A 25,821-nucleotide genomic window follows, 5' to 3' on the forward strand; every position below is an offset into this window, starting at 1 on the left:
TCAATAAAATACAGATATCATATATCCAAATACTGATTACTGGTTCTTTATTGTTGTTATATTTTAAAGATTTAGTTTATGTATTTGGCCTGCATGTATGTTACTGCACGAAGTATGTAATGCCCATGGATGCCAGCAGAGGGCATGACTGCCCCAGAACTGCAGTTAGGGACTATTGGAGCTGCCATGTGGGTGCTGGGAACCAACCCTGGATGAGCCATTCCTCTGGCTACCTTTTCCCCACCCCACCCTCCCCACCCCCCTTTGAGACAGGGTTTCTCTATGTAGCCTTGGCTGGGATTAAAGGCACATGCTGTAACCACCCAACTAAAGTAAGAACTTTTTGTGGGAATGGGGGAGAGACAGGGTCTTACTACCTAGTTCTGGCTGTCCTGGAACTCATGTGAATCAGGCCAATCCTAAACTCACAGAGATCCACCTGCTTCTCTGCTTCCCAAGTGCTAGGATTAAAAACTGGCTTCTTTCTTTCTTTCTTTCTTTCTTTCTTTCTTTCTTTCTTCCTTCCTTCCTTCCTTCCTTCCTTCCTTCCTTCCTTCCTTCCTTTGTTATTTTTTATTTTTTATGTATATTGGTGTTTTGCCTGCATGTATAATCCCTCAGAACAGGCATTACAGACAGTTATGAACTGCTGTATGGGTGTTGAGAATTGAACCCCAGTCTTCTGAAAGAGCAGCCAGTGCTCTTAACAGCTGAACCATTTCTCCAGCCCCTTCTTAATTTCATCTTTTGAAAATAAAACTACTTTTAGATAGGCATGGAAGCATATACTTGTATCTCTAGTGGAGACATGAGGGCTGAGCTTAGGGGCCAGCTTTTGTTTGCGTTGAGTGCAGGCTTGTTTCAATTCACCCTACACCCCCAAAGAAAGTAAAGGGTTTTGTTTTTTTTTTTTTTTTAGTAAAGTTTTATTTTCATAGTTTTATTTGTCTACTTAAATAAATATTTTTTTTATTTTTCCACTTAAAATTTTTGATTGTGGGTTTTAAAATTACTTTTTTAAAGATAACATTTTCATGTATGAGTGTTTGCCTGCATGTGTGTATATATGTACACAACTTACATGTCTGATACCCACAGAGATCAGAAGAAGGTATTGGATCTCCTGGAACTGAAGTTACCAATGATTGTGAGCTACCATGTGGGTGCTGGGAATCAAATCCCAGTCTCCTGTAAGAGATATAAGTGCTCTAGTCTGTTGAGCCATTTCTCTAGCTCTTAAAAATCACTATAAATATTATAACTGTGTGGTTTGCACGTGTGAGTGTGGTACATGTGTGGATGTGAGAAGAAAACTGTCTGGGAATGACCTGCTTTTACCTGTTGTGTCATCTAAGTGGTCCTGGTTTGGATGCTATGTGACCTGAATACTTTGCATATTATGAGTTCAATATGAAAATGCTCTCTTGGGCTTTTTGTATGTACACATGTGTGGTTGTTGTAGTTGTTTGTTGTTAAAGACAGACTTTTATTCTGTAGCCCTAGGCTAGCCTTGAACCTGGCGTTTTCCTGTCTTAGCCTCCCTAATACAAGAATTATAGGTATGGACTACCATGCCTAGCTTTCTTGCTGTATTTTCAAAAAGCTTTTGTTGTTCTGGATGTTAGCCAGGGATCCATCATGAGTCATTTTATTTGTATTTATGGAGTGAGTATTATCCACAGCAATATAAATATCTTGGTCTATATCACCTCCTCCCTAAAACAGAGATATTCTTCAATTTAAATATTTTCTTTTTAGAAAACTGAGAGTAATATATTTTAGATTATAGTGAAAAAGTTGCAAATCATTAAATTTTCTTGTTTGTTTTAAACCAATCATGTTAAAAAGGTCAGTTTTGGTGGTATAACCATGTAACTTAGCATTCTGGTGTCTGAGGCAGGACTGTTGTGAGCTTGAGGCCAGCACAGGCTTCATTGAACCCTGTCTCCAAAAACAATAAAATAAAATAAGAAGACAACTTAGGAGAAAGATCTACTAAATTGCCCAAGCTCACAGTTATAGCAGTTATCTAGTAATCCTTAGATTCACTTTAAAAAGAAGGGGGGTAGGGAAGAAGCAAGGTGATGCTGACGCACGCCTTTAGTCCTGGCACTCTGAAGGCAGAGGCAGGGGGATCTCTTGAGTTTGAGGCCAGCCTGGTCTACAGCTGAATTCCAGGACAGAGAAACCCTTTCTTGGACACCCACAACTCTTTACTCCCTAAAAAGGAAAGAATGAGGAAAAAAACCAGTGGGTTGGCTTTGTATGTAAGTATGTTTAATGTTCTTGTAACTGGATTTGACACTGGGAATACCATAGTGGAGAGGGCAATTCTAGTTCTGGCCTTAGCTGTCAAGCATTTATAACTTGAGGAACATAGGCTAGCCCTTCAGAAACAAGAATGCATAGTTGTTGCGGACCGCTCTGTTCCATGTTGGGCGCCAAAAATGTCGCAGACTGCTCTATCAATGTTGGAACCCACACTGCCCCAAGCTGCTTCAGCCCACTGCTCCGGGTTCAGCAAGAGAGAGTGAAGACTACTCGAAGAATGGAGACCAGACAGAGTGTGATTCAATCCCGCTTATTCTTCAGTCTCTCTTCTCTCCAAGTCCCTAGTTCCAAGTCCCTAGTTCCTAGCACCAAGTCTCAAGTCCTAATTCTAGTTCTAAGTTGTTAGTCTCTTTCCCAGTTCCAAGTTCCCTTCCAAGTTCTAAGTCTCAAGTCTCAAGTTCTTACCCTAGTTTCAGCTGTAATAAGTCTCAAGTCCTTATCCTGTTCTAAGTTGCTAGTCTCTTTCCCAGTTCCAAGTTACTTTCCAAGTCTCAAGTACAAGTGTCTGTCTTCTGTCTGCCTCTTACCTTTTATATGTCTCACTTCTAAGTCACATCCTTAAATCATGCCTTTAAGTCTTGTCTCTAAATCACACCTTTAAGTCTCACACACCCAAGGGAAGATCCTGGGTATCTAAAACAAGATGTTATCAGAGTGCTCAGCTGTTGTAGGCTGTTGTAAACAAGTCTCTTGTCAGGGTATATGTCTCAAGATGGCTGCAAGGATAATAGCCGCCTTCTGTGGCTCCCTACACATAGTGGTGGATTTAGGGACCTGTGATGTAAAGTCTTTAGTATTCTTCATTATGTAGTTGACTGATGGGAATGCTCAAAATTTTGTAGAGCTCTGTTTCATAAGGATTTATTTATAGGGCTTTTTTGATTATTGGTATTATTGTTATTTTATGAAAATATTTGCTACAGCCATGAATATTGGAATGATTGTATACCTGTACATGTTCATGGCTTTCTTCATTGGCTACTTAATCTTTTTTTTTTTTTTTAATTTTATTTTATTTTTTGAGACAAGGTCTCACTGTGTAGTCTTGGATATCCCAGAATTCAATTTTTGTAGTCCAGACTGGGATTGAACTTGAGAGATGTGCCTAACACTGCCGCCTGTAAGCTAAGGTTATATACCATTATGCCAGCCTAATTTTTTGTTTGCAGGGCCAGGTGGTTGTGCTAGACATTTCCCAGCACTCAGGGAGCAGAGGCAGATAGCCCTTTATGAATTTAAGGCCATTCAGGACTATACAGTGAGGACAGCCTCCACCCATAATTTTTTTTTCCCCAGGTGATAGTCAGTAGTCTAGGTACTTAGGAAACTGAAGCGGGAGGATTGTAATTTCTAAGCCAGTTTAGACAGTCTAGCAGTACATGGCTTCAAAATAAGTTAAAATGTTTGGAGGACGTTAGCTTTGTGATAATGCTTGCATCACAGGAGGAAGGTCCTGCATTCAATCCTTAGCATCACAAAAGAAATTTAAAATAATTTTTTTGCATTGATGTTTTATACTTGTGATTGGCATTTCAAAACACATTAGATAGATTCTTTATGTTTTGTTTTGCTTTAATCTGAAGGAACCAGAGGTGTTAACCTATGTTTTAAAACTCACATTTGGTAGTGGTACAAACAGCTGTCACACTGCATAATTGTCACATCATTATGAGAGTTGCTGTTGCTCATTAATCTGTAGGTTTAAGTCAGGGAAAAATTAGTTCTTGTAAGAGTTTATGTTGGGTAGGCCATCTGCTCCTTATTCCCAAATCCAAAAGGAAAAGTTAGCTATAGCATTTTGAAGTCCATTAATTAAGATGTGTATAGGAAAGTGGGCTTTACTGTAAGTGAAGTCTGAAGAAGTAACTCTGACTCTGTATGAAGGCACTATGTGGAAATATAAGATATGTAGACATTCTCTTCATGTAATGGAAAGGAATCTTAGTTTTCAAGGGTAGTCATAACCTAAAACAGTATTGGAATGATAAGACACCCATTTGTGGCCAGACCTGGGGAGTTTGAAGCTGGCCTCAGTCATGGATTAAAGTCATGTCACAAAAACGAGAAAGCAAACAGGCCAGAAATCTGAACTTTGATTGCACTTAGATTCAGCTGAGATAAGTCTTCCCCTTTTGTTATACCTATACAACTTTAGTTCATGCTTTAGTATACAACTCATGCTTTAGTATAACTCATGGCATGAGAATTGGAGGTTGGGACAGGATTTCATTAGGTGTCCTAGGCTAGCTTTGAACTCCTGGCAGCTATTTTGTGCCAGCATCTTGAGCGTTGGGGCCCAGCTCATCGTAAACTCCTTGAGGTTGGGATTGTATCTTGGTGATTATATTCTTAGTACTTAGTATATTGCTTAGGTCATGCTAGCCTTTCAGTGACCTTTGTATTAGGAGTGACAATAGTACTTTTATTAAAACTGTCTTATAATTTCTCCCATTCCTTAGTCTATCAAAGCATCTTCTGGGTTAAGGAATACTTATCTATCATTTCTATGAAGAAGCATGTTCAGAATGTGCATTTTCATCAACATAATATACTGTTGTTTTCATTAAGTTATGTTACTATCTAGGTATCTTTATTCTAGAACATACTTATTCTACTAGTTTGAGAAATCTGTTATTTTTTATTTAGTTGTCAGTACGAAGTTGTTTTACCTATATGGTAGTTGGTTCTTCAGGACTGTAGCCTATGTCCCAATTTATAACCTTACTTAGCTTTCTTTTTTGTTGTGTGCATGACTTTCTCTTCAATTCTTTTATTAAAATATTTATTCTTTAAGAGACAGGATTTCTTAATAGCCTGGCTGACATGAAACTCAGTATATAGACCAGGTAAGCATTAAATTCAGAGATCCACCTGCTTCTGCTTCCTGAGTGCTGAGAAGCATGAGCCACCACACATCTGGCCCTTTTCAACTAAGTTTTAATTCTATTTATGGAGACAAAGTTAACTTATCAGCCAATAATGTGAACACAGTATGTGATGAGATTTTTGCTTTGTCTGAGATACACGGTTTCTTTGTGCAGTCCAGGCTGACCTCGAACTCAGAGATCCTCTAGCCTCTGCTTCCTGAGTGCTAGGATTAAAGGTCTGTGCCACCACACCTGGCTAAGTTTTTTCCTTTAAAATGAATCATATGTAGTAAATATTTTAAAATATTTTTTCCAAAAAGATAATTATATATATTTGGGAATGAAATTATTTGTTGAACTTAAATAATCCTATTTGGAAATTTACAACATGAATTTCTAAGTCAGTTTAGTTTATATTTAGGTGATAATCTGTTTCTACTAGCAATATTATAAACAACCATTTTGTTAAGTTTATCCTTTTGCAAGGTATTTTGTTGGATTATACATTCATTTTTAGCACTTTCACTGATCTTTGAAAGAATAACTCTCAAAGTTCTGGAAGCACTTTTCTGCACTCCCTCCTATATGAATTGCAGTGCTTGTCATTGTGTATTATTTGCTTTGTAGTTTTCCATCCTCTTGAATGACCGCTTCGTTTGTTTGTTTCTTTGTGTAGCCCTGGCTGTCCTGGAACTCATTCTGTAGACTAGACTGGCCTCGAACTCAGAAATCCTCCTGCCTCTGCCTCCCAAGTGCTAGGATTATGAATGCCCTCATTTTTGTTGTTTGGTTTAAGTAACCCCTCTTTCCTTCTGACTTGGGGTTTGATTGCTATGAGGAGACACCATGATCACTGCAACTCTTAGAAAGGGAAAACATTTGATTGGGGCTGGCTTACAGTTCAGAGGCTTAGCCTATTATAGTCGTGGTGGGAAATATGGGAGCTTGCAGTCAGACATTGTGCTGGAGAAGGAGCTGAGAGTTTTCCATCTCTAGGCAGTAGGAGACTGCCACACTAGGCATAGCTAGAGCATATGAGACCTTCCTCCATGATGACACTTCCTCCAACAAGGCCACACCTCCAAATAATGCTGCTACTCCTTATGGGCCAAGCTTTAAAACACATGTCTGTGTGGGCCATTCCTATTCAGATCACTAGGGACTTCCCATTTCTTGTTTTGTTTTGCTTTTTGTTTGTTTTAAAACTAAGAACTCACATTCCAGGTTGGTCTCAAACTCATTATTCAGCTGAGAATTTCTGAATCTCGTTCCTGCCTTGCTAGTGCTCAGATTATAGACATGTTTCACAGTGCCTGCACAACTGGGCCATACACCTCTAGCCCTTTAAGTAACATTTTAAGACTAGAAAAAAAATTTTTTTTTTCTCCTGCCCTGTCTGGGAAACTCCTCTAGTAGTGATACCAGAGATAGTAACAGTAATATGATGGATGCAGTGATTGATGATAATGGTTTGTAAAAGTGGCTTGCAGTTTAGAACAGTATTGACTTTAATTTCTGATAACAAAAAAGATTAGATTGAAGTGTGATTTAATTAAGCTTTTTATGGAGAGAGGGTGAGGTTTTGTGTGTGTGTGTGTGTGTTTGTTTTGCATTTGGCCAAAAATTTACACCTTCTAAATTCAAAATGAGATTTTGGGTATGTTAAATGTAAGTTTCAGGCTAAAGTACCCCTTCTGACGTGAGCATAGAGTATACACTTCGCTGCTTAGAATAGGACCTGTTTTGGTTTGTTGTAATTGTTAACATGGAATAATCTAGACTTATCTGGAAATAGATTCTCAAAGAGTATCTAAATTAGACTGGCCTGTGGGCATGTCTGTGTGTGTGTGTGTGTGGGGGGGTATCTTGATTACATTGATGTGAGAAGACCCAGTCCAGTGTGAGGAGTACCATTTCCTAGATTTGGGGGGTCATGGACTTTATTAAGTAGAGTGGAGAAAGTGAGCTAAGCACTAAGCATGGCTGCAGTAATTCTCTTTGTTCTTCGCTGTGGCTATATCACCAGCAGCTCCATATAGGATCCTGTCACCTGGAGTTAGGAGGTCAAGTAAATCCTTTCTCTGTTAAAGTTGGCTTTGTCAGGAAGTTTCATCACAGCAACAGTAAAGAGCTAAACCAGTCAAATTTAATCATTTTGTTAAAGAGACTACCGGTCAAGACTGAGGTCTCCCCCGTGCTTATCACTTGAGCCTTTGATTTGCCTTCCCTGTTTTCTTAACTGTTTCAAATACTCTGTCCCAGTGTTCCCTCAATCCTAACTACCTGTTAAAACTTTACATTTGTCTACTCAGGAGTCCTGCTTTAGTCCAAAACAAAATAGAAAGATATGAAAGTGGAAACAGGAAAATAGAAAAATGACTTGGCAGTTAAGAATACTTGTTTTTGAAGAGGAGCTGAGTTCAATTTCTAGCACACCTCATAGCAGCTCACACTGTCTATAACTCCAGTTCTAGAGGGATCTGATACCCAGTTTCTGACCTCCCAGTGTACCAGGCACTCAAATGGTACAGACATAAACATGAAAGAAGCACTCATACATACAAAGTAAATCTAAAAAGAAAAAAATTTAATTAAAAAAATAAAATGGGATAGGGATTTAGTTGGAGAAGGTGGGAGTTGGGGGTCTGGAAGGAGGACACAAGAGAGACCAGACAGACTATATTATATACACATACGAAATTATTAGAAGACTCAAGTTTTTTTGGACTTAAAAATGGAAGTCAGTGTATAAGTAATTGTAATTATACTGCACACACTATTTCTTGTAGAGAATACCCCTCTACCTGGCTCTGTATTGTATGCATTCCCCAATTGTTGCTATTCTTTGTAATTATATTTTTCAGTGCCTTCACAGTTTGCATTGATATGCTGTCCTACCATTTATATGACCCCTGTGGAATAAATTGCATTTTCTCTTGAGTTATTTTCTTAAGGACAAATTCCTAAGGAGTGTGGTCACACAATCAAAGAGAATGAATATTTTGCTGGCAAAAAAAGTATTTTTTTAACTTACTAATTTAATGTTGGTACTTTGAAATATGTTTATTTTTGCTCTTCTGACAATTAATGGTATCATCAAATACAGTATAGGTAATCTATAAAAACTCTTAACAGCCAAAACTGGAAATGGGTGACTATATTCTTCCAAAAGTTACTGTCCCAGTTTATTGTGTTTTGGCAGAGCTGTGGGGACTAGCAGAGGAAATGTGAGGGGGATTGGGATTAAAGTTTTAGCTAAGATAAATAGAAAGCTTATTTTAGAATAAAAGATTAGCTGTAGAAGAAAAGCATAATTATTGTTTATGATCTGACTGATATGTCTTATTTTTTGTTGTTTTGTTGTTGTTGTTGTTTTGTTATTTTGAGACAAAGTTTCTCTTTGTAACCCTGGCCTCTTAACTCAATAGATCCACCTACTTCTGCATCCAGTGCTGGGATTAAAGGCATGTGCCACCACACTTTACCTAATATTTTCTTTTTAAAATATTTGTTTTTTTTGCATTGTATGTGTGTTTGTAGGTCAAAGGACAGCTTGAGGGAGTCAGTTCTCTTCTTTCACCATGTGGGTCCCAGGAATCAATTTCAGGTTGTCAGGCTTGGTGGCAATCACCTTAACCTGCTGAGCCAGCTCACCAAACCAAGGTCAATCCTTTTGTCCTTTTTCTGTGTCTCTAAGAGGCCAGCTAATTAATGAATAAGGGAGTTGTCAAGGTACAAAAGAACTACTAGTGTGTATCTGCAGTCTTGTCAACAGTGTGATTAACGATTTGTCTCTGTTGTTGAAATGGGGAAAACTGAGGTTCTTGTTGATAATTACTCAACAGTATCTGATCTGTTCTCTTCCTACCCATCCCTTGAGATTTTCCTCACAATCTCACAAAATATCCTGGACTTGTCATCTGATCAAACATTCTAGCAATAAGCTACACTAGTAGTCTCACTCTTATTTTTTAAAAGTTTATTTTGAGACTGGGTCTTGCTAAGTCAGAAGACTTTCAGGGGTCTTTTCTCCTTTATTATTGGTTTTCAGGGATCAAACTAAGAATGTCAGGCTTGTGTTGCAAGCACCTGTATCCACTAAGCCATTTCAAGGGCCCCAAAGTTGAGTTTCTAGGCTTTGGATCTGTGTTGGGTGGCAGAGCACTTTTTAGTATTCTCAAGTATTGTGAATAATGCTGTTAATGGAAATGACTAGAGTAATATAAATATCTTTTCATGAGCCTGTCTTTCAGTCAGGTGAGCGATAATTTTTGTTTGTTTTTGTTTTGTTTTTCGAGACAGGGTTTCTCTGTGTAGTCCTGGCTGTCCTGGAACTCACTCTGTAGACCAGGCTGGCCTCGAACTCAGAAATCTGCCTGCCTCTGCCTCCCAAGTGCTGGGATTAAAGGCGTGCGCCACCACCGCCCGGCTGAGCGATAATTTTAAAAGTGGGAAAATAGTCATTTGTCCCAGATGTTATATAGCTGGCTAGTAATAGAAAAGCAGTCTATAGCTGGACCCAGTAGCATACCTGAAATACCAGGGTTCAGGAGGTGGAGACAAAGGGACCCAATAATTCGGGGGTCATCTTGAGGGGTGTGTATGTGTTTACCCCCTTGTTTTCAAATAAACAAATAAGGCAATTGAGCCCCTATTGCAATTTTGAAAATCTGTTTTCTCTCTCTTCCCCACTTGCTCATTCTCTTCCACAAAGGGGCTCTAGAATGCTCAGCAATTCCAGACCAAACTATGAAAACTATTTAAAAGACCTTGGAGAGTACTCTAATCCCAGCATTCTGGAGACTGAAGATGGAAGATTGCTACAAATTCCAGGTCAGCCTGGGCGACATAGTAAGTTCAAGTTTAGCTTAGGAAACAGTGAAACATTGTCCAATCTCCTGTCAATAAGCCAAGCAAAGAGTTTATGTTTTGTTGTTAAGACCATGGAACAGGAAGAAGTCATTACAAGAGTTTAAATTCATTTCTGAAAAGACTCATTTTAGGGTTTAAATCAGCTAAATTGGAATTGTCAAGTCTGAAGCAGGGTTAGGGCCTAGTTGTAATTGCCCATGGTTGTGGCACCACCAGTGAATGAAGGATATGTGATACCATGTAAAATATCCTACAGTTAGACTATCAGCATTTACTCTGATATTTGTGTCTGACAGTTGTGTAAGTGGAGCTAGAGAGACCTGAGTTACCATCATAGGAGAGCCATTAATTAGTGATATGAAAAGTTGACAGTGCTCTGTTTCAGACACATAAACAAATAAGCAGATGAAGTGAGAAGGATTGTATTTGAATAAAAAGACTAGAGTTAACTTATTTCCTGACAGTCTCTAGCTTCTGGATTCTGACTGTGGTTATAAATGTTTGGCCAGGACATTAATGCTAGATACCGTTAAATGGCTGAGATTACTAAATTTAGACTGTGGTAGAGGTAGGCTCCTTGAAAAAGTTCAGGGTATTTGTCACTTTTCGTGATATGAAAAATAATACCTTAGTGGAGACTCGAAACAGATGGTGTGCAGTTGGAGTAGACTCTGTTACTCCAAATAAACATTTGCTGGAACTGGGTTACAGAAATCCATATTTCACTCTTCCATATTTACATTATCAGGTCAGCTGTGCTGCTTTTACTTGCATTCAGGTTACCAACAGGCTTTGATGTTGGTAGCTGATTACAACGTATCTTTAAATATTAAAATGATTAGCACTGGAAGAAACCCTGTAGTTATCTACCCTCCATACTCAGTGGCCTATTGATTGTTAATGTATTCTAACGGGACAGCTATCTAACAGTACTTGTGTGTGGATAATCTAACAGCACTTTCTCATCTCTTGCTTGGTTTTAATATCTCCTTACTGGAATGGCTTGTCTCAGGTGCTAGTATAGCTGACCAGTTAGTATTAGAATCAGGTTTCAGGAACAGATTCAAGATCAGTGCTGTCTTCCACAGGAGCCTTGCTTGTTGCAGAAGAGTGCCTTCAAACCTGGAGTCCTTGGCCCTCCTAATAGTAGTGTAGGTATGCCCTATCATGCCCAGGCAACGCTGTCCCTCTCAGCTGCAAACAGACCTTACTTACTCTTTTGTCCTTTCTTCCTTCTTCCCTCCCTCCCTCCCTCCCTTCCTTCCTTCCTTCCTTCCTTCCTTCCTCCCTTCCTTCCTTTGTTTTGAGACAGGATTTTTCTTTGTGATAGCCCTGGATGTCAGGCTGGCTTCTAATTCACAAAGATTTGCATTTCTATGTCTCTCAAGCATTGGGAATAAAAGTGTGTGCCACCATACCTCCCCACAATCCCCTGACAGGGTTTCTCTGTATATCCCTGGCTCTCCTGGAACTCAGGACATAAGCCCTCCTTCCTTAAGACAGGGTCTTGCTGTGCACTGCCTAGGCTGGCCTTAAACTCAAAGAGATCTGCCTGCTTCTGGATCAAAGTATAGACAACCATTTCCAAGCCTAAGAGATACCTTTAAGTTGAGGAAGAAATGAAAATTTTATGGGTTTGGTCTCATGTAGTCCAGATTATTAGCTCATACTCACTGTAGTTGAGAACTTTGAACTTCTGATTCTCTTGCCTCATACTTCTGAGACCTGGGAAAGGGTATATGTGAGTACCTTCTTCATGCATGTTAGATGCAGTGTCTACCAACTGAGATATATCCCAAGTCCTAAATGAATTCTTATCTGGCCTAAAAATTTTATTGCTATTGTGCTTATAGGGTAAGATTTATTTGCAGTCTTTTTTTTTTTTTAAAGAATTTATTATTTTATGTATGATTACACCATAGTCTCTTCATGCACACCAGAAGAGGGTGCTAGATCCCATTACAGATGGTTGTGAGCCACCATGTGGTTGCTGGGAATTGAACTCAGGACCTCTGGAAGAGCAGAGTCAGTACTCTTAACCACTGAGCCATCTTTCCAGCCCCTATTTGCAGTCTTTTATATATATATTTTAATGTTTGGTGAAAGGGTATATTTATTCTTTCTATTCCTGTGGCGGCCCCCCCCTCCCGTTTTAAAGATTTATTTATTTATATGAATGCTGTGTCTGCATGTACAGCTGAAAGTTAGTAGAGGACATCAGATCCTATTATACTTGTGAGCCACCATGTGGTTGATGGAAATTGAACTCAGGACCTCTGGAAGAGCAACAGGTGAATGTGTAACAGCTAGGGGTGTGGGTGAATAGAGACAGGAGAATCATTGTGGTTGCTTACTACAAGCCTGGTTCCAGGTTCAGAGATACCTTGTCCCAAAGAAATAAAGGATTTTGGATGCCTCCCTGGCTACCCCATGTGAACATCTACAAAATAAACAACAAGTTTTAAAAGTTTGTTTTTGTCTTATTTTGGGGATATGACCTTTATTAAGCTTATCCGCCAGAGTGGAAATAATATCTGTACAAAACTAAATGTTTGTTACTGTAACTTCTGCATTACAATTTAAATTCAAACAGTTTAAAAAAAAAAAAAACAGTCAACTCAGTCAAAACCGACTACTTCAGAATTAATAGCTTTTTTTTTTTTTTTTTTTTAAAGATTTGTTTACTTTATGTATACTTACTCTGTAGCTATCTTCAGACACACCAGAAGAGGGCATCAGATCCCATTATAGATGGTTATGCGCCACCATGTGGTTGCTGGGAATTGAACTCAGGACCTCTGGAGGAGCAGTCAGTGTTCTTAAGCACTGAGCCATGTCTCCAGCCCCTCAATAACTTTTTTTTAAAGCCACAGTAACATTAAAATATGGTTAAGACTCGATTGTACAAAGTTAGTTGGTTGGAAGGCTACTTAAGCCTCCAACTTGCTCAAATAGAATTACAAAAAGGCAAAATTGTGTTTTTCATAGAGATACAGTCCAGTGGAATCACCAGCACTGGGCAGCTGTTAAGAACATTTAGGTTTGAAGTAATTAAGGAATTCAGACATCCTTAGATGGTCTTCTGTTATCCTTTCTTCCCAGAGATTTGTGGATGTGTGGGCTGACACCACCTGCAGCAATCATAGCCTTGATCAGAGAGTCCAGTTCTTCATCTCCACAAATAGCAAGTTGCAAGTAATGAGGGGTAATATACTTTACCTTTAAGTCTTTTGATGCATTTTCTACCAACTGGAGTACCTCTATGGTGAGGCACTCCAGTATGGCTGTGATGTCAGTGGCTGGTTGACTTAGATTTCAGGTGTCAATGAACATGGCCTACAGGGAACTACATCCAGGCCTTGTAGCCTGAGTTCAATCCTTGGAACCCACCTGGTAGAAAGAGAATGGATTCTCCCAAGTTGTCCTCTGACCTTCACACAAAATTAGAGGTTTTGAGACAATGTCACTTGTGTATCCTTGGCCGGCCTGGTACTCATAGTAACCTACTTGCTTCTAAAATAAAATTTTTGTCTGTTTTTGGAGACTGGGTTTCTCTCTACAGCCCTGGCTGTCCTGGAACTTACTCTATAGACCAGGGTGGATCAGATCTCTGCCTCCTAAGTGCTGGGATTAAAGGTGTGCACCACCATTGCCCTGGCTTTGTTTGTTTGTTTGTTTATGAATGTCTTAGTTAGGGTTTTACTGCTGTGACAGACACCATGACCAAGGCAGGTCTTGTAAGGACAAGATTTAATTGGGGCTGGCTAACAGGTTCAGAGGTTCAGTCCATTATCATCAGGGCAGGAACATGGCAGCATCCAGGCAGGCATGGTGCAGGAGGAGCTGAGAGTTCTGTGTCTTCATCTGAAAGCACCTAGCAGAATAGTGATTTCCAGGCAGCTAGGATGAGGATCTTAAAGCCCACACCTACAGTGACACACCTATTCCAACAAGGCCACACCTCCATATAGTGCTACTCCCCAGCCAAGCGTATAGCAACCATCACAGTGGATATGGGTGTGTTATCTGCATGTACAGCTGCACACCAGAAGAGGGTATTGGATCTCATTATGAACAGTGAGCTATCACGTGAATGCATGGAATTGAACTCAGAGTTACTATTAATGGCTGAGCCATCTCTCATGCGCCCTAAAATGAGAAGATTTAAGAAGGTATTTTATTACTAATATGTCTGATTCTTAGGATAATGTCAGTTGTAGTGGTGCTTTCAATATATTATATTTACTTCACATTTGCAGGGCTTGTAGGCTAGCAGATGATACTGTTAACTTGGTTCCATGTGTGTTCCCCACCACTCCCATTTCCCTGACTGCTTTTTTTTCATGCATTTCTTTTAGTTTCTTTGTTGTGTTAAATATGAAATTCTGGAATGCAGTTCTCAGACCTGTTCTTTATTAACTTCATCCAAGTTACATCCTCTCAGCCTTTACAATTATCTCTGTACCATCAGTTTACATCCATTAATCCAAAGCCTATACTTCTATCTCAGGTCAGTCAGGCTATACTACAAGTGGAAATTCATATATTTAGGTATATCAGAATACCATGTAAAGGCATGGGGAAACAATGGCTATCAGTATCTAAGGAGAAGATCCTGGAAGACACTAACCCTGCCTCCACCTGACCTCAAACTTCCAGCAGCCACAGAGTTTTAAGAAAAAGTTTGTAGTTTAAAGACATCAATTAGCAGAGAAAGCAATCCCATAAAACTAGTTACTTTTTCCAGTCTAGGAAAGTGACATCTTATATTATTATTTTTTTAAAGTTTCTGTTCTTTTCTTCTTTTTGAAACAAGGTTACTCTATATAGCTCTCTCTATACTCTATATGCTCTGAAATTTAACTGCAGACCACCTGGCTTTGAACTAAGGCTGTCTGCCTCCCAAATGCTGCGATTAAAGGCCTGTACCATCACACCTGGCCTTTTACTTTTTTTTAAAGATTTATTTTTATTTTCTGTGTATGCGTGTTTTGCCAGCATGTTTATGTGTATACTTTAATGTGCCTGGTGCGTGGAGAAGATAAAAGAGAGGGCATGATATCAAATCCTCTGGAACTAGAGTTATAAAGAATTGTGAGCCACTAGGTGGGCCCTAGGGATCAAACTTAGGACCTCTAAAAGAACAGCAAGAATTCTTAAACTGCTGTGCCATCCCCCTAGCTTCCACATTTGTTTTTTCTTCTCTCCTTGTAAATTGATTATCTTAAAGGAGCTTTGGTTTAGATCGGTTTTTTTTCAACCTTCCTAATGTTGCTATCCTTTCAGTTCCTCATGATGTGATGACCCCCAACCATACAATTATTTCATTGCTATTTGTTACTAATTTTGCTATTATGAGTCATAACATAAATATCCGATGTGCAGGATGTTTTTGCTAAACAACCCTAAAAAGGGTTGAGAATTCTTGGTTTAAATTGGAGACATGGCTGGGGGTCTTAAAAATGACTTTTCAGAATTAAGTATTGGAAATGGCAGCAAAGAAATATGAAGCCAGATTTTTCATGGGACAGTTATGGACAGATTGTAGAATGTACAGAATAATGGGATCTGTTGTTCAGGTTCAGTAATCACTGCACAAACTATTCAGACACAGAGCTCAGTCAGACGGGGTTTATTGAATGTACACCCCAAGACTGATCAATCAGGGAAGTAGTCCAGGCTGGACTGCCTGCCACCTTGAGTCAAGAACCTACATGCTTTTAAGGCTGAAACCCAGATATTCCACAGTCAGGATTTAAGGATAGGGGACTTCTTAGGAACATGTCTTTGCTGTACATTTATCCTATCTTCATTGTTTCTTTCGGGTATTCAGCTGTGGCAGAGGACTTGCCAACCAGAATGACAGTTACTACATACATGTCTCTTTCTGCCAAGTAAGATGTCAATTCCCAGGGAGGTCTTAGAAACTTAAACTTTACTTAACTCCTACTCAGAATGGAAGTTTTGATCTAAATGGCTTCTTATATTGGTGCAGGTGTCATCTTATGTTGGGGTCTATCCCAGGGACAGCTTATAAGTGCAAAAACCATAAATGCTCATACACAGCTCTAGGAAAAGTGCTGCTGGGAGGTTGGTTAGGGTCATTGTGGCTAACTATACGAAGCAGTTCCAACGGACCTCTGTTGTGATTGGTTTCCAAGAAACCCAAGCACAGAACACAACAGAATATGCAATCATCTTGGGCATAAGAAAGTTTCCTAATAATAGTACATGAGAAAGTGTCCTTATAACATTGATAACAGCACAAAATGGCTGTCTAGACAGACAACAATTACGTAGGCTTTAACATCTAGATGTTTGTGAACATTTGGCTTTGTGACTTATCCAAAAGACTACTAGTAGCTTGAAAAAGATGATCTGAGTAGTTAGGCTTACTGCAGAGAAAGGGTACTTAATGTGTAATACTAGCTTTTTTTTTTTTTTTTTTTTTTTTTTTTTTTTTAAAAAAAAAAAAGACTGGATTTCTTAGTGTCCTGGAACTAGTTCTGTAAACCAGGCTGGCCTTGAACTCAAGAGATACACCTGCCTTTGCCTCCTGAGTACTGGGATTAAAGACATGTGCTACTACCACCCAGCTACCAGCCTTTTCTTTTTTCTTTTCTTTCTTTCTTTCTTTCTTTCTTTCTTTCTTTCTTTCTTTCTTTCTTTAATACTGAGCATTAAAGTAAAAGTCAGCAGGAAAAAACAAACAGAAGAAACTGTATATAATGGTACATACTTTGCCATACCAACACTCGGCCTGGTTCATAAAAACAACAACAACAAAACAGAAAACAGTCAGACCTGAGGCTGTAACTCAGCAGGAGGATCAGAAGTTGAAGACTTCCTCTGTTACATAGTATATTCCAGGCTAGCCTGGGACTCACAGGATGCTCTCTCAAAAAATAAAATTTAATTGGGTCTGGAGACATGGCTCAATGGTTAAGAGTACATACTGCTCTTGGAAAGGATCACAATTCAGTTCCAAGCACCCACATCAGGCAGCTCACAGTTCTGGGACCTCTGATACATATGGCCTATATGGTACACATAAATGTAAAAATACAAAATAAATTTTCTTTAGAAATTAGTTATTTTTTTCCATTCTTTCGTAGTGTCAGTCTTCTTATTCGTATGTTGGTAACTTCTAGTTCGATGCTGAAGTATTCTTTTATTTCCAAACTTCTTATTGAACTACCTATTAAGAACATATATCTAGTTTAGAGTCAGCATAAAAACTTAGTGTCCTGCCAGGTGGAGTGATAAATACCTTTAATCCAAGCATTCAGGAGGATCTCTGAGTTCAAGGCCAGCCTGGTCTATAGAGTGAGTTCCAGGACAGGCAGGGATACATAGTAAGACCCTATCTGGAAAAAAACAACCAACCAACCAAAACCAAACAAAAACCCACACTAAATACATCATTTCTTTCCCCAAATCTACTCTCTTGCTAGTGTTCTTTGTCTAGGTCAGCGCTTCCTTGGTGTGCATTTCCTGCCTATCGCCTCATCATGACAAGTACATCTCCAGTGTTCTCATTTGAAGTATCTTTGTACACCCCTTTCTCCATTTCATTCCTTTTGTAAATGCTTTTTCAGGCATTGCTGATCTCTTTTTTCTTTTATATGTTTCTTGCTTTTATTGTCACTCATTGACTTGTATTGAAAAACAAGATGTAGAAAGGTGAAATTATTAGCTAAACTTTGCGTAGACTGTGAGTAACAGGAGAGGCCAAATCTAGCCTTACACTCTGTAGATGATCATTGCTGTTTGAAAGTAGGAATAACAGTAACAATGCTGCTTTGTGGGTAGTGAAGTAAACAAGAAGTGGGTAACAGTAACACACATGGCCTGTAAACTGTGTTCTTGAGGCAGGATTTTATCCCCTAGTTAAGCTCGCAGAAGATGAAGCATGCAGTTGGCGTTGGGCTGACCCATTGTTGCCCTGCCAAGTGCTGAATGTTAAAACACATCTATCTGACTGCTGAGCCTGCTCCTGCCTTTGGCACCCATGTTGTAAAGACAGGTGGTCTGAGAAAGATGCCCTCCAGGTTGATGCACACTGCACATAACATAACAGTGCGAGACAACTGTCGGTTCCTTCCTCCCACCCCCTCCAGAAAGCTGGGTCCCAGATGGAAGACCTGGAAACATGTCAACTCTTCTCTGAAGGGCATTGAGAAAACACTGGCAGGAAGAAATAGGCAAGCATAACAGCTCATTAGTCCACTAATCAGATAGGACGACCATCGATTTCATGAAGAAAGCATCCAGGCTAGGAACACCAAGAGTGGGAAATTTTAGCCTCATGGTTTTCAGAATACTGTAGGTTTTGTTAGGGGTTATAACATAGCAGGCACTTTCTGTTTATATATCCCTTTCCAAAATATAGCCACTGGAAACTAGAACACAAAACAGTATTTGGGGACATCTTTCTCATCAGAAAATGTGGTAAATATGTTAAGATGTACCTTGAGGTTTATATGAGCATGCTGGGATATACTATCTTAATAATTGATCCTATAAGAAAACTTTAATTTTACCTTCTCATTTAAACCTTTTCTGTGTTTGTTTTTTTTTTTTTTTTTTTTTTTTTTGCACTTGAAATTGAAGACTACTACAGTACTTAAGTTTAAAAAACAAACAAAACCTAGGAAATTAGTGAAAGGGATATAGTTAACTTTAAAGGTGAACCTATTAATCAAATAGTAATAGGTTCTCTTGGGTGAGAAATTATTTATTTAATTTTCTTTCTTTCTTTCTTTCTTTCTTTCTTTCTTTCTTTCTTTCTTTCTTTCTTTCTTTTTTTAAAGTCATGGTTTTGCCTCATTTAATCCAAAATGTTTTATAGCTAGAATCTGGCTTTGAGCTCCTGATCCTTCTGTTTCTACCTCCCCAGTGCTGGGATTGCAGGCAGTGTAACATCATTCAAGATTCTGTTTTGTTTTCATAACTTTTGGAATTTTTCTTACGTGTATATGTTTTTGCCTCCACATATGAGAAGCCAGAAGAGGCTGTGAGATTGCTTGAAATAAGAGTTAGAGATGGTTGTGAGCTAGTAACTGACCCTCTGTCCTCTGGACTGAGCCATCTCTCCAGCCCCCATTTAATATTTTTTTTTTTTTTTCATGTGCATTGGTGTTTTGCTTGCATTTATGTCTGTGGGAGTATTAGATCCCCTGGAACTGGAGTTATTTTATAGACAATTAATTATAAGGTGCTATATGGTGCTGGGCATTGAAACAGGCCCTCTGGAAGAGCTGCTAGTGCTCTTAACTGCTGAGTCATCTTTCTAGTCTTCCCCCCCAGCTCCCTTCTTAAAAGGTCTTTTTCCAGATCTGCAAGGCGGCTCAGCTAGTAAGGTGTTTACTGCCAAGCCTGATAGCCTGAATTTGATCCCCTGGACCTACATGGTAGGAGAGAACTGACTCTGGAAAGTTGTCTTCTGACCTTCAAACACATATCATGGCAGCCCCTCGCCCCACCCCCCAAAAATGTAAAAATGCAATTAGATTTTTTTAAAAAAAATAGATCCTTCCCTGTTCCCCAAATAAGGTTGCATTCACATAGCTAGATGTTAGGACATGGGCCCTTGGAAGCTTTGTCTTAACTTCTAAGTCCTCTGGGGAAATAAGTTCATTTTCAATTGTCCTTGATATTTATTATTATTTTATAGAGAGCTTTGACCTCCCTTTCTTTTATTCTTTGCAGTTGGTTGTGAGAAAAGGGTGCCAGCAATGCCTGGATCGCCTGTGGAAGTGAAGATACAGTCAAGATCCTCACCTCCTGTCATGCCACCCCTCCCACCAATAAATCCTGGAGGACCAAGGCCAGTGTCCTTTACTCCTACAGCATGTGAGACCTCTTAATTAAGTTACATCTATAATTCAATTCATAATTTAGATCTGAATGACAGGTTTACATTAAACCTTCAATATATACACCATTCAACATGACTACACACACACACGTATAGCAATGCATTCCTATAATCTCAGCCTGTAATGCAGCTCTCAGAGGATCAAGAATTCTAGGGCAGCCTTTTTGAGTGGCTTATGCCTTTATTCCTTGAGTATGGGAGGCAGAGACCAGTGGCTCTCAGTGAGTTTGAGACCAGGCTGGTCTATATAGTGAGTTCCAGGCCAGTTGAGCTACTTAGTAATACCCTGTCCCCAAAATGGGGTGGAAAGGGAGATGTTTTTGTCTGACCTCCAAAAACATTGATTGACATGATTTTTAACATTTGAGACAGTGTCACTATATAGCAGTTGGAAAACTATGAAAATGTAGCTAAGCAGTGGTAACACACACCTTTACCATGACTCAGAAGGTAGAGGTAAGTGGATGGCTGTGAGTTTGATGGCTGTGAGTTTGTGACCAGCCTGGTCTACAGAACTAGTTCTAGGACAGCCAAAGCTACACAAAGAAACCCTGTCTCAAAACAACAACAAAAAACATGAAAATGTGATAATCTAGTTTTATTTAAATGGCTGTGAAAAGCTTATTTATAATGTCAGAGTGACTCCAAGCCCAGTACTGTGCTGTTCTTGTGAGACACTTCAAAGAGGTAGCTCTGATCAGGATAGATGTTTCAGTCGAAACAAAGAAATGAAAGATGATTGCAAGCCGGGCAGTGGTGGCGCACGCCTTTAATCCCAGCACTTGGGAGGCAGAGGCAGGTGGATTTCTGAGTTCCAGGACAGCCAGGGCTACAGAGTGAATTCCAGGACAGCCAGGGCTACAGAGAAACCCTGTCTCAAAAAAAAAAAAAAAAAGAAAGAAAGAAAAAGATTGCATCTAACTTTCTAAATTGGTGAGGTTTTTAGCAATCTCTTTGAGTGGAAGAAGAGAATTGTTCTCCCTCTTTTTCCTCAGCCCATTAGTTTTATATCAATTTAGCACCATTATCCTGAAAACCTACCCTTTGCTAGGGAATAAACAAAGCAAAAGAGGGGCTGGAGAAATGGCTCAGTGGTTAAGAGCACTGACTGCTCTTCCAGAGGTCCTGAGTTAAAATCCCAGCAACCACATGGTGGCTCACAACCATCTGTAATGGAATCTGGTGGCCTCTTTTGGTGTATCTGATGACAGCTACAGAGTATTCATAAATAAATAAACCTTTAAAAAAATAGAAAAAATTATTTAAAAAAAAAAAAAAGCGAAAGAATTCGGGGCCGATAGCTCATCAGGTAAGGTGCCTGCTGCCAAGATTGACAACCTGAGTTCGATCCCCAGGACCCATGTTGTAGGAGATAATCAACTCCTAGAGCTCAGAGGACTCCACAGTCACTGTTGCATATACACACACTGAAATGCACCCTTACACTGAATATACATGTATTGATAGTTAATAAAAACTTTGTAGTGTAGATGCATATGTATATGGTAAAGTAATAGTTACCAAGCAGTCCGGCCCGATGTGTTGATATATGCTTGTAAATGAATGTTCAAGGGAAAAGGGAAGTAGAAGGTGGAGGAAAGGACTCTAGTTCAAGGCCTGTATCAGAAAGCAGAAACCAAGCAAAAGGAAGACTGTTACAGAAGGCCTTGCTAATATACAAAAAGAAGTATATCTGGGGAGGTAAAATGGTAGTTTTGTACATGGAGCTTTCTGGAATTTCTGTAGGCCAGGCTGGCCTTGAACTCATAGAGATCTACCTGCCTCTGCCTCCCAAGTGCTGGGAATAAAGGTATGCACCATTACACCTGGCTCAGATTTATTAAATCTATTAGGATATACCTTTAAGTAAAGCATCATTATTGAGTTATCTCTTACTTCAAGAGATAACCCAGGTATATAAGATAAGAGTTTGCTGAATACTGGTCTGTCCGGGCAGGGGCAGAGATGGAGAAGTAACTAACTGTTTTAGGAGAGAGGAAGTATGGCTGAGCTCATGCTGGTCTTCATACTTGTAAATGGCAGGTTTATTAGCTAAGTAATGGTTAAAGGATTACCCTGCTAAAACACAGCTGAAGTCTTCAATTATTTTCTATGCTTTGTTGCTTGCTTGTTTTTTGTTTGTTTTTCATTTGCAGTATTGTGTATCTCACTGATCTTGAACTCTGTAAAGCCCAGCATGACCTTGACCTCTTGATGTTTCTGTCCCCACCTTCCAAGTACTGGTGGGATCACAGGTTCCCCCAGTCCCTCCCTGTTTTTGTTATGTTGTTTTTCTAAGATAGGTCTCACTCTGTAGCTCAGTTTGGCTTCCAAGTTGGAATCCTTGTAACTCTGTCTCCTGAATGCTGGTTTAAAAAAAAAAAAAAATCCAATACTACCTATAGTGTCTGTAGTTAAATATTCCTTCTATGCCTATGATTTTTCATCTTTCTCTCTTTCTCTTTCTTTCTTTCTTTCTTTCTTTCTTTCTTTCTTTCCTTCCTTCCTTCCTTCCTTCCTTTCTTTCTTTTTTTTTTTTTTTTTTTGCAATAGCCAGGTGTCCTTGAACCCAATGTCCTCCTTCACCCAAAGTGCCGGGATTACATTTGATATTACTATAGCTGGCCTTTTCCTATTCTTTTTGTACCTTACAGTGATTGTGTGTGGATGTTGTGTCTGTTTTCTTGTTTTGTAAACAATGTTTTCATTTGTTCTTTGAGAATTTTCTACAATATATTTTGATCGTATTCAACCCCTCTCCCCAACTCCTTCAGATCTTCCCCTAGCTATTCAACTTTATTGTCTCTCTTGTTTGCTGTGTCTGTCTGTCTGCCTGTCTGTTTTGTTTTCACTGTTTCCTCTTTTTACCCCCTCCCTCTAGTTTGTGTTGCCTGACTACCTCTGGGTGTGGGACCTGCCCCAGAGTGTGTTATAACTACATTGAGGAAAACAGACTACTTATCCCAGCAAGAGTCAAATGTCGACAGGTATTCATGGAGGAGGATAGGGCATGGCATGGGATGGGACTGGACTAGATAGGACGGACAGACCTCATGCCCACCTTTTCTAGCCTCTTCTATGCTGAAATTTTATCTGGCTTGAACTTGTTCATACATCCACAATCAATCTCTATAAGTTAATATGTGCGTTTACCTTATTATAAAGAAAAGCACTGTTTCCTTGAAGACATCTGCCATCTCTAGACCTTATAGTTGTTCTCATAGATTGCTTAAGCCATGAAGGGAGGAGAGTAATAGATATATCCTCTTTAGGGCTGAGCATTCGGAAACCTCTTCCTCTGAGCATGCTAACCAGTTGTGAGTCTCTGTGTTAGTTGCCATCCACTTGAAGAAGCTTCTCTGATGACAGTTGAGTGATGCTTTTATTTATGCATCACTTAGAGATGCAAGGTGTCAGCAAATAACATAGTAGGTTATCCCTTGCTCAGGACCTATCTAGCCAGAGGTGCTTAGCCTCATTGACACAGTATCAAATACAGGTTCTGTCTCGTGGAGCAAGGCCTTGAGTCTACAAAGAAACGATTGATTGCTCCTATAGCACTTATGCCAGTGAGCATGTCTTACCAACTGGGTCTTTATCGCAGCTCACAGAGTTCATAGGTAGATTCAAGACTGATGATTTCTTGTCTTCTCTAGTAGCATATATAACATCCTTTTAGTATTTTGAACAGTAGCCAGTAGACATGAAGCTTCTCGTTAAGAACAAACTAGATTCCTCTATGTTTGATGACTCCTGTATTGGTATCTCCAACAGTAGTAGGTCTTACAGAAAGTTCTGGGGGTAACCAATTGCATTGGCACTGGCTTTTAAAGTTTGGGGTTGAGACCCCATCGTCCAACAGCTTAAAAAGAGTTTTCTTTGGTAGTGTCAGCTGCATAGTTGGGGTATTGTTTCCCCGATTATAGAGTATCACCATTTCAACTCCTTTTTATATGTATATATTTCAGGAAACGTCTACAATAGTAACTTCAATATGACATTTTTAAAAGTCCTTGAATGTTAGTTATCCCTCTCATGTTCCTTCCTCTATCCTGCCTTCCCCACCTCATTTGTTTGTTTGTTTGCTTGCTTGCTTTAAGTGAAATGTTACTAAATCTATCCTTGTATTCCTGGGCAAATACATTTTTCCATTCTGGCCCTCTGAATGGCCATAACTACAACAGAAGCACATAACACTTATGTTTTAACATTTGTACAATACTCTTTCACCATTTTTTTTCTGACAGTTTGTTTTGGCATACAGCAAACTCATTGAAGGTGGAGATAAGTTTTTTACATTGAAATGCTTTACAGAAGTGAAAATGAAAGAGAGCATAAAGGTGAAGAGATGAGCAAAGACTCTTAAGTTCTGTACTTCAACTGAGTCTTCTCATTCTGGCTTTCTTTTAGTAAGCAATGGCATCAACCATTCCCCCCCTACCCTGAATGGTGCCCCATCGCCACCACAGAGATTCAGCAATGGGCCTGCCTCCTCCACATCATCAGCACTAACAAATCAACAGTTGCCAGCTACTTGTGGTGCTCGGCAACTCAGCAAGTTGAAACGCTTTCTTACTACTCTGCAACAGTTTGGCAATGACATCTCACCTGAGATCGGCGAGAAGGTTCGGACTCTTGTTCTCGCCTTGGTGGTAAGTGCAACTTCACCTCCACCAGCTGCCTAAGAAGTCGGGTTTCCTGCTCATTCCCAAACCATGTAGATAATGTGTACTAGATTAGTTGTTTTACAGATTGTGTGAAACTGTTGAATTACAGATTTTGTAGCAGCATTTATTTGTTGGAAAAGCCTTTAATGTGTCTTATTATCTAAGGTACTGATTTAATTCCAGGAGACAGCTTTGGATTTGTCTTAAATAGCTTTCAGCAGGCCTGCTGAGGTCCAACCAAGTTAATAGAAGGTTATTTATATGTCAGCATAGTTAGTAGCTGGTACATTATTTGGAAACCAGTTTTAATTTTCAAAACATTATTTTGTAAAATTAGAAGTTTCATTATCTAAACAAATAGTATCTAAGAGTTATGGTGTTCAGCTCCTTATGCATAGTTTCTTTAGTTTTCATTCTCTACTGATCATACTGAGCCTACTTCTAAAGGATTAACTTTTCTATATTGTCATCTGGGTGAGATTGAATATTCTCAGTTTATAAGGGAAGTGCTACTAGTTCTCAGAATTTTCAAATGAAGTACTGTAAAATTCACTCTTGATAAAAAGCATTCCATGTTTTTTTCATGCATGTTGGCTTCTACTTATAATGAAAGATGAACTAGTCCTTAAAGTTACATTTCTTCTCAAAATACAATTTAGGAAAACATCTGGGTTTCCCAGTAAGTATACTGGAGGGAAGAGGATGGAACATAGTTGGAACATAGAGTCCTTGTCTAGTACTGTGTACAGTTCCAGTACCCTGGATCTTTAGGCAGTAAGGTCATCCTGACTTACATAGTTTCACATCAAGTGAAGCAAGGCTGTGTATCAGATTGTATCTCCAGCCAAAAATCAGACAGGGTCTCATGTAGGGCAACTTGCCTTGAACCAGATGTAGTCTCGGACCTCGAACTCTCGATTCTCCTGTCTCTACCTCTTTAGCTCAAGAGTTTCAGGCATGAGCTACCATTATTTTGTTGTACTAGTTTATTATATCATCATTTATACACTTGGACCTCTGACAAACCTTTGAATCGTTTGCATTTGGGGATAATGTGTCAGGAGTCCCTAATACTGCCCTGTGTTTATAGACTGGCTGTCTTCTCTATATATGACATATAATGGTGCTTGTAGCCAACATTTATTCTAGAGATAAAATAAAAAAGGACAAGGAAGATCATAAAGGAGATGTGCATGGGCAGAGC

General features: G+C 39.3%; 1 protein-coding gene across 9 annotated transcripts in view; it reads left to right on the forward strand.

The window, feature by feature from the left end:
* The window catches only part of Cbfa2t2 (CBFA2/RUNX1 partner transcriptional co-repressor 2), a 94,107-nt gene that overhangs the window by 37,004 nt on the left and 31,282 nt on the right, over positions 1 to 25,821 (forward strand). For 4 of the 9 annotated variants that reach the window (XM_076930049.1, XM_034494471.2, XM_034494470.2 and 1 more), the window contains 2 exons: positions 19,782 to 19,925; positions 24,361 to 24,602. In XM_076930049.1, the coding sequence (XP_076786164.1) occupies positions 19,808 to 19,925; positions 24,361 to 24,602 (360 nt within the window). In that variant the 5' untranslated portion in view covers positions 19,782 to 19,807. Of the gene's footprint in view, positions 1 to 9,912; positions 10,050 to 13,172; positions 13,276 to 19,781; positions 19,926 to 24,360; positions 24,603 to 25,821 lie in introns of those variants that run through there. The other 5 variants (XM_076930047.1, XM_034494472.2, XM_076930048.1 and 2 more) reach the window with 5 other exon arrangements.

Source organism: Arvicanthis niloticus, chromosome 2 (genome assembly GCF_011762505.2).
Source record: "Arvicanthis niloticus isolate mArvNil1 chromosome 2, mArvNil1.pat.X, whole genome shotgun sequence".
NCBI lineage: Eukaryota > Metazoa > Chordata > Mammalia > Rodentia > Muridae > Arvicanthis > Arvicanthis niloticus.